Here is a 10,280-nt window from a genome sequence, read left to right as displayed (position 1 = left end):
ATTAATCACAATTCAATATTAAACAAAATAATATAATTTCACAATTCAATATTAAACCAAAAAATGATGCTTTGTTAAGAACTTTTGCTTTTTAGATAACTACAATTATTTAACTTATTTTATCAACTTACTCCTTAAGAACATGCAAGTTGTGATTGTGTCATCTTTACTTATACATTAGTACTATTTCCTAGGTTGTAAATTCCTAGGTCTCGGTAACATAAGATTTGGCGGAAGATACGACTCATTACAATAACCAAAATACGAGTCATATTCATGATATATACTAGTCACTGTTCTCATGCACAAAATTCAGAAACATAGGTAAGATTTCTCCCTACTACTGAGCACCTATAAACATAGCACAGGTGAATTTAACAAAATTAAACTATTTTTGAGATTTTACTACAATTTTAACATTAAATATAAATTTTTTTTAAATAACTTAGTTTATCAAAAATATTACACAAATAACCAAACTTTCAAAATAATTATAGAAATAACTAATTTTTCAAAATTTTTACACATTGTCGCCACCTCTTCGGTGGTTGCTATCTTTAAAATAGGACAAGTCGCCGGTCTTAAGGGCGACTACACTAAAATTTTGGAGCAAGTTGACACTCTAGGTGACGACTACATTGTAAAAAAAATAAAAAATATCAAATACAATGTAGTCGCTACTTAGAGTGACGACTTGCTCAAAAATCTTAGTGTAATCGTCATCTAGGGCAGCGACAATACAATGTAGTCGCCACCAAGGATGCGACTTGCTCCAAAACCTTAGTGTAGTCGTCACCTATGGTAAAATTAAAGTTGGACTAAATGTAAATTAATATTTAAAAAGTATATAACTAAATAATGTAATTCTTTTATTAATATAATATAGGCACAGTTAAGAGGGAAAAAATGAAATTATATACACAAGATCACAAAAACAACTATGCTTTTCATATACTGCTTATGTCCAGACAACATTTTCTAAGGTTAGACTCTTTTCAATTAATAAAATATAGTTAATAGTCAATGAATTAATTTATTGGGTACGGCTGCTTAAATTTATAAAATTAAGCTTAAAAATATGATGATAGAATTGAAAGAAAAAAATAAGATAAATTATTACTTACTAGAAATAAGTCATCAAAATAAACTATAAACTTGACAAAAATAAACTATAAACTTGACAAAAACAAACTACGATTATATACCAAACAAATTCTTTAAATAAAAGAACATATAAATTATAAGAAATAAATTCTAAACTTAAAAAATATTCTTCAAAACAAAGTCTTAATAATTTCTTGGTTATTTGTAGTTTTTCTTCTTATTTCTCTATAAATAGTTCAGGTCACTTCCTCCTCAATACACATTTCATAGCAAAATAGTTTTCTCACAATAACAATCACAAAAAGCAATGACACACAGAGTGGTTATGTCTCTCCTCCCTTTTCTCTTGCTCTTGTTGATTGTGAGTTACTAACTTTACATGCATGTTTCTATCATTTAAACTTACATTTTTCCTCATCTATTTATCATAATAATCTATCATTTTCATTCTTGCTTGCAATTGTGCATGCATGTTAAATTAAATAAAATTAAACATGTTCATAATCTATCTTTTTCATATTTATTTGTAATTGTGCACGCATGTTAGATTAAATAAAATTCAACATGTTCATAATCTATTATTTTCATCTTTATTTGCAACTATACAATCATGTAGAACTTAATGCATGCTTCTAAAAGCATTCTCCTTAATTGTTTTACAAGCATTAAACACATTTAGAATCAATATTCTACACAATTTAACAAAATTATGTTGTTTATTGATATAATAAAATTGAAAATATTATAATTCTTATTTATTATGTTTCAAATTATGTATCTATCTATTACATATACATAATGAAAATTTTCCATTGTACAGTAGAATGTGTCTCATAACACACTTCTATTTTCTTAATCTAAACATGTAACTAATTTGTCACTCATTTATATCACTTTATTCAATTGTATTGTAGAATGGCCATGGAATCTTTGGAAGAGACTTGAACCAAGTTGACCAGCCTTACCTTGATGGTTGGCTCAAAAACATTCAACTAAAGAAACAAAAACCTTCTCCTGACTCCAACCAAGTTTACCTTGATGGATGGTTGAAAGATACTAGAGCGGAGAAAGTAAAATCCAACTCTGACTCCAACCAAGTTTACCTTGATGGATGGTTGAAAGATACCCGGACTGAGAAAGCAAAAGTCAATCTTGACTCCAACCAAGTTTACCTTGATGGATGGTTGAAAGATACTAGAGTGGAGAAAGCAAAATCCAACCCTGAACCCAACCAAGTTTACCTTGATGGATGGTTGAAAGATACCCGAACTGAGAAAGCAAAAGTCAATCTTGACTCCAACCAAGTTTACCTTGATGGATGGTTGAAAGATACCAGAGCTGAGGAAGCAAAAGCCAACTCTGACTCCAAACAAGTTTACCTTGATGGATGGTTGAAAGATACCCGATCTGAACAAGTAAAAGTCAACCCTAACTCCAACCAAGTTTACCTCGATGGATGGTTGAAAGACACGAGAGCCACGAAATCCAACCCAGACTCCAAACAGGTTTATCTTGATGGATGGTTGAAAGATACTCGAGCCGAGAAAACAAAATCCAACTCTAACTCCAACCAAGTTTACCTTGATGGATGGTTGAAAGATACCCGTGCTGAGAAAGAAAAATCTAACTCAGACTCCAACCAAGTTTACATTGATGGATGGTTGAAAGATACCAGAGGTGATAAAGCTAAAGCTAACCCTGACTCTACCCAAGTTTATCTTGATGGATGGTTGAAAGATACCCGATCTGAGCAAGTTAAAGTCAACCCTAACTCCAACCAAGTTTACCTCGATGGATGGTTGAAAGATACCAGAGCCAAGAAAGCCAAAGCCAACCCAAACTCCAAACAAGTTTACCTCGATGGATGGTTGAAAGATACTCGAGATGAGAAAGAAAAATCCACCCCTAACTCCAACCAAGTTTACCTTGATGGATGGTTGAAAGATACCCGAGCTGAGAAAGCAAAATCTAACTCTGAATCCAACCAAGTTTACATTGATGGGTGGTTGAAAGATACCCGAGCTGAAAAAGTGAAATCTAACCCTGAATCCAACCAAGTTTACCTTGATGGATGGTTGAAAGATATCCGAACTGAGAAAGAAAAATCCACCCCTGACTCCAACCAAGTTTACCTTGATGGATGGTTGAAAGATACTAGAGACGAGAAAGCCAAAGTCAACCTTGACTCCAACCAAGTTTACCTTGATGGATGGTTAAAAGATACCCGGGCTGAGAAAGCAAAAGCCAACTCTGACTCTAATCAGGTTTACCTTGATGGATGGTTGAAAGATATGCGAGCTGAGAAAGCATAAGTCAACCTTAACTCCAAACAAGTTTACCTTGATGGCTGGTTGAAAGATAATTAGTTCATATATGTTAGTCTGTGTATTGTAATATCTTACTTTTGTTCCTAAGTAAGGTCTTGTTTGTGTACTAATTAGGTTCCAACTTAGTGGCAAAATGCTTGGTTATTATTGTGTACTAATTAAGCTATTGCTTCAGTATTAAGTATTAAATAAGGATTTTCTAGTGGAAAAAAGAAACTTGATTATTGTTGTTGTGTACTAATTAAGCTCTTGTTTTTTTGTTATTGTACTAAATAAGGTATTGGTTCTGTATACTAAATAATAAGTTAAAAATAAACCTCAATTTGTCATGTGATAACGATTATTGAAATACTAAGCGGATGTCATATTATATTATTGAGAGTTAAAAATAAACCTCAATTTGTTATGTAAAAAAGATTATTGAAATAATAAATGGATGTCATATTAAACACTAAGTGGTAGTCACATATTGTATCTTTTTATGTCGCTATGCACGATTATATCAATAGAATTACCCTCAAACAATTCAAATAAAATTAATAAAACATATAAAGATAACATATAATTGTATGTAGGTGCAATATATTCCAATCAGAATATAAGAGAAATGGATAAACAATTAAAAATAGAAAGAAAAAAAAGCAGCATCTTCATAAAACATGGCATTAAAATAGGCTAAGGATGTGAAAGAGTTGTTCTTTTGTTTCATCTTTTGTTAAGTCCATTAGAATTTGTAATTGAATGCATACAAGAGGAATTTCATAGAGTACGTCGAATTGGGAATTATAATTAGGTATCATCATCATTCCATATCCATTTATGCTTGCTTTTGCATTCCATCGAAAGTTTTGTACATTCTTCATCATCTGACCACACGCCCAATTTCCATCCTTACTCCAACTTACACCATCATCATCAATTCATCACCCAACCTACAGCCATAGCATATGCACAGCCAATTCAACATCAACATGAGTTGCAATACCATCATACATAAGCCATACAATCATAACAAATTCAAACAACCACATTGCACATCCAATTTACACATACTTTGTTTCTAACATAAAAGCAAAATACAATATTAAAAACAGATTAAAAACAAACAAAATTTGTCGTGGATTGCAAATAATACAAGGTAGAAATTCAAAAATTCACAAAGCAATTTCACATAATATATCTTGGATGAAAATGATATATATATATATATATATATATATATATATATATATATATATATATATATATATATATATATATATATATATATATATATATATATAAATATATAAAGAGTTAATTATAATTAACAAACTAAAAAGACATACTAAATTAGTTTTGACTATCATCATCTATTAGCTATCGAATTGTATAAAAGTATATTGTACAAAATATATTTCACAATTTCTAATAAAAATGAGTAACATCAAAAACTTTCACAATTTCTAATATATATATTCTACATACTTGTTTTGGCGTTTAAAATGATTAATTTTTTCCATCAATAATCATCTGACACAAGGTACATGTCATATTGTTATTATTAATTCCTATATGATTTCTATATGCTATGTAATTTTCATATATGTTGCATATGCTTTCCTATGTGAATGTTGGCTAAATTTGTTGTAAAACTTCGAGATTATGCCAGTTTCCAATGAAAGGGATGGACAGTGACAAATATTTGTCATTACATTAGTTCTCATCAATTGGGACGAGTAAGGACAAAAAGCTTGGTGATTACGCCAGCTTCCATCAAATGGGATGGATAACTACAAAGCTTGATAATTACGTTAGTTTTAGGACTCTTTCTGATCCCATCCTAACGAAGTAATCAGAGCAAAATTTTAGGGATAGTGTAAGTCCTTATTAAAGGAAACAAACAAGCAAAAGCATAACATGATTATCCATACCCCAACGAGGCAGGTCGTGATAGCAGAGTCGTCGCGAGCTTACTTCAAATGCTAAGAATAATGTTACTAATATAATGGAAATGATACGAAGAACAATGAATAAAGAAAGGCAAATAAATAATATTATTTCTACATAATACATGTTACCAAGAGTCGCTACCGCGAAAAATAAACCAGAGTCGCCGCTAATATATTTATCCCATTGAGGGAAAGGAATATCAGAACACCTAGCAAAGAATAAGAACGAGGTCTTGCGACCAGAGAAACTGGGTACGGGGGTCGGTTACGTAAGGGGAAGGTGTTAGCACCCCTCACGTCCGTCGTACTCGACGGTATCCACCTATGTTTATTTCTATCTAAAGAGTGTAAACTAAGTCTAAAGCCTAAATGTGAATGCATGTAAAAGAAACACGGGAAAAAGAAAGAATATTTACAATTGTGCTCGCTTAGGCCCCGCGACCCAATGCCTACGAATCCTATACCAGGAATAAGAGCTACCGTAGTTCGGCTCAAAATTTTCCATTTGTTTTGTATTTTATAGGTGAACAGAGGTTAAGGTCACAATCCACGATGCTCGACCTTTGGAGACTTACACGCCTAAGTATGGAATGAACTTAACTTGTTCTTAGAAGAAAAGGAACATGGGTTTGTGTTTTTTGATGTAATTCCATGATGAACAAAACCCACTACAAGACTTCGCATCACTTCCTTACTTTGTTTAAATTTGAACCTTTATTAAGTGTTTTGAGTGTTTTTGATTGAGTGTTTTTTAAAGAGAATTTATTTGTGACTTGAATCATACCAAAAAAATTAAGTATTTAGAGAAATAGACTAGGGTCTACATCCCAATCATTTTCCTAAGTAGTAGTCAAGAAATAGACCAACGTCTACACCTCAATCATTTCTCTCCCATTAAGTAGGAAAGAAATACACCAGGGTCTACACCCCAATCATTTCCTTCCCACTATAAAAGAAGTAGTAGTAGTATGATCCTCGTCGGTATTTATTAGGTGTTTTAAAGTTTGAAAAAGAAAAAGAAATGCAAGAGGGGGAGACTAACCTAATATTCTAACCTAATGATTGTTGTTAAGAAAGGAGAGTCTAAGTCCTAATTAAGATTGAACTAATAACTTAAGGGAAAAGACTAAGTAGAAAGGGTGAAAAAGTCATTTAAGTTTACCAAAGTCAACTTTAACAACTAGGAGTATTTTGGGAATTTCACAAAGCATAGAAATATTCACAAAATAAAAGAGATAAACTCTAAACTAACAAGGAAAAAAATCACAAGCACATGGTATTTTTATCAAGCTTAAGACTATTTTTATGACTAAAAGACTAAAAAAAGAAAACTAAGTATTTTTTTATTATGGAACCAAAAAATATAGCAAACAAACAATTAAAAAAAACCTAAAAACATATCTATGGATTCTAAAATTCTAATTGGTTAGAAATTTTTTTTTGTCATTTTATTCAAAAGAAAATTGATTTATTGATCAAACAAAAATTAAAAGAAAAACAATTTTAAAACAAATTCTAAAAACTGCCTACTACAGGGGGAATTAGCAATTTCTTATTGAACTGAATCTCTTGTCATTAGCAATGTAACACCCGAGGCCGAAGAAGGCGAGGGGTGGTTGCACCGCATGGAACACCTGGAGCCAATTGGGGCTAGGGTGGTCGCCACATCGGAATGAGAGGTATCCTAAAGCCGTGCAGGTATGGGACTGCATGGTTGAAGGAAAGCTTATAAGGATTGATAGGTACTACCTATACCAACAAGATGCATCTTCTTTTCGGTAGCTCATTCCATAAGAACTCCACAGTTAAGCGTGCTTGACTTGGAGTAGTATTAGGATAGGTGACCTTCTGGGAAGTTTCCCAGAAAGCGTGCCAGTGAGGTCAAAGCATGCTGAAAAGACCAGTGTTGGTTTGTGGGGTTAGTCGATCATCCCGAAAGCAGTCTGGGGCGTTACAAATGGTATCAGAGCCAGACCTCTCCCAGTACGATGTGGTTTGAGGACGAACCATGCGGAAGCTGGTGGGCATGTAACACCCGAGGCCGAAGAAGGCGAGAGGTGGTTGCACCGCATGGAACACCTGGAGCCAATTGGGGCTAGGGTGGTCGCCACATCGGAATGAGAGGTATCCTAAAGCCGTGCAGGTATGGGACTGCATGGTTGAAGGAAAGCTTATAAGGATTGATAGGTACTACCTATACCAACAAGATGCATCTTCTTTTCGGTAGCTCATTCCATAAGAACTCCACAGTTAAGCGTGCTTGACTTGGAGTAGTATTGGGATGGGTGACCTTCTGGGAAGTTTCCCGGAAAGCGTGCCAGTGAGGTCAAAGCATGCTGAAAAGACCAGTGTTGGTTTGTGGGGTTAGTCGATCATCCCGAAAGCAGTCTGGGGCGTTACAAGCAACATGGGATAGAAACTGAGGGTGGGAATAAGAAAAACAATAGGCCCACGTTGTTGCCACATTTTTTGTAGCCCAAAGCATTTATTTTATTCCATTTTTTTATCATCATGCAATTATTATCTCCCATGGTGTTTGCTGATTTTTTTTTTGACAGCAAGAAACTAAACCATTTCATTAATAATAAGATTGTAAATACAAGTAGGTACATCGTTAAAAACATGAAAACTAGCAAGAGATGGAGCCGCCTTAGCCAAAGCATGAGCAACTTCATTAGCTTGTCTTCTAATGAACTTAACCTGAAAATTCCTAGTAGAGTGAGTCAGGACCTGATAACAATCTCGAGTAATGGCGCCAAAATCTGAGTCGTTTGGCTTAGGAATAGTCACACTATCCACTACACTTTTAGAGTCCGACTCGAAAACCACATTATCATAGCCAAGGTCCAAAACCCAATTAATAGCAGCTAAGAGTCCAAGAGCTTCGCCGGTATCAACATCAGTAATAGGAGAAAGCCATTCTGTCCGAGCTGTAATAAAAACACCCTCATCATTTCTGATACAGGCACCTATACCAACCTTGTTGCTAGAAAAAGATGCATCAATGTTGCATTTTAGCCAACCGGTGTGTGGCTTACACTACTTAGGATCGGTTACTGATTGATCTATAGGAGAAGCTATGTTCCTGGCCCGTTGAGCGTCTCGCCAACCTGATAATAGATGCGAACCTCGCAAGCAGATATTATCTGGAGAATCCTCGATTTGATTCTAAAGGGCATTGTTTCTTCTTTTCCAAATACTCCACAAGATAGTAGAAAAGACCGCCTGATTTTCATGAGTAGAGACCTGCATAAAAGAAAATACAACAGAACTAAAATCTCCTTCGTTGTTGACTAACTGCTGAATAGTTTGCCAAAGCCCCACTTTTTCCCAACAGACAATACTCTTAGGACACTGAAAATATAAATGATTATTATTCTCATAACCATTCCCACATATCACACAACTATCAGGACACCCGACACCTTTGTCAATGAGGCGTGTTCTAGTAGGGACATAATTTCTACATAAGCGCCACAGGAAGTTCTTGACTCTTGGAGGGATCTTCATATTCTAAATTAAACCCCAATTTTTAACAATACGCAGATGAGAGGTGTCTATGGCTTCGTTGACACAGTAACGATAGGCACTACGCACAGAAAAAATACCATTCTTCTCAAGATTCCAAAACACTCTATCCTCATGAACCGCTTCGAATAATGGAGTGTTTGCAATTTTCTGCGCCACTTCACCACCTACTAACAGATAAATCAAATTCAACTTCCATTGTTTGCCAGTTGGGTTAATAAGATCCGAATCTTTGAGATTTGCCACCATCGGATTGTCGGGCCACAAATTAGTAACCGCAGAGCTGTCGTATAACCAGTTTTGATCCCAAACCGAGATGCACTCGCCCGTACCAATGCTCCACTTGTACCCTCCTCGCACCACAAATTTAGCACTCCAAATACTACGCCAGACGTAACTCGGATTATGTCCAATCTCTGAACTAAGAAAATCACACTTGGGAAAGTATCTAGCCTTGTAAAGGCGCGAAACAAGGTGTTAGGCTTAGTCATAAGGCTCCAAGCTTGTTTGCTTAACATGGCATAATTGAAAGCACTTAGATTTTTGAACCCCATACCACTAAATTTCTTAGGCATAGATAGCTTGTCCCATGATAACCAATGAATACCTCTTGAGTTATCTTTTGTATGACCCCACCAGAACGAGTTCAACATTTTTTCAATTTCATCAATCAAGGAGGAAGGAAGTAAGAAGATACTCATAATATATGTCAGAATAGATTGGAGAACAGATTTTATAAGCATTTCCCTACCTTCTTGCGAGAGACTTCAACTACTCCAAGAGCTTATCTTCTTCCAAATTCTGTCTTTGATAAACTTGAAAGTAGCTTTCCTGTTTCTTCCTATCATAGAGGGGACCAAGATGTTTTCCGGTACCTAATACTTGTTGAACTCCTAAGGTACCAGCCAAGAGATTTCTAAGTCCAAAATCAACATTTCTACTACAATAGAATTCAGACTTCTGGAAATTGATAGCTTGACCAGAGGCTTCTTCATAAGTGGTAAGAATATTCTTCATCATATTTGCTTCGCTAACAGCTGCTCTGAAGAAAAGGAAACAATCGTCGGGAAAAAGTAAATGAGAGATAATGGGAGCATTCTTACAAATTTTAACACCATGAATATCTCCTCGCGCTTCTGCTTGTTTAATGAGGGCTGAGAGTCCTTCAGAGCATAAAATAAACAAATACGGAGACAAAGGGTCACCTTGCCTCAATCCCCGTCCCGGAACAATCGGACCCACCATGTTACCATTCACACCCACAGAATAATCAACAGTTTCTACACAAAGCATAATCCACCCAATCCATTTCTGACAGAAACCCATAGTAGAAAGTACATACTTAAGATAATCCCAATCCATTCTATCGTAAGCTTTGCTGATATCAAGT

At 34.9% G+C, this 10,280-nt stretch overlaps 1 protein-coding gene across 1 annotated transcript; it reads left to right on the top strand.

Moving 5' to 3' along the window:
- The first annotated feature begins 1,348 nt into the window (after nt 1-1,348).
- LOC131654935 (uncharacterized) lies at nt 1,349-3,672 on the top strand. The gene is made up of 2 exons (XM_058924859.1): nt 1,349-1,465; nt 2,019-3,672. Exons 1-2 carry the CDS (start codon nt 1,412-1,414, stop codon nt 3,414-3,416), a joined length of 1,452 nt encoding a protein of 483 aa, XP_058780842.1. The 5' UTR covers nt 1,349-1,411; the 3' UTR covers nt 3,417-3,672.
- Nucleotides 3,673-10,280: the final 6,608 nt, after the last annotated feature.

This window comes from Vicia villosa, linkage group LG3, assembly GCF_029867415.1.
Source record: "Vicia villosa cultivar HV-30 ecotype Madison, WI linkage group LG3, Vvil1.0, whole genome shotgun sequence".
Taxonomy (NCBI): Eukaryota; Viridiplantae; Streptophyta; class Magnoliopsida; order Fabales; family Fabaceae; genus Vicia; species Vicia villosa.
This window is presented reverse-complemented; position numbering and strand designations above follow the sequence as displayed.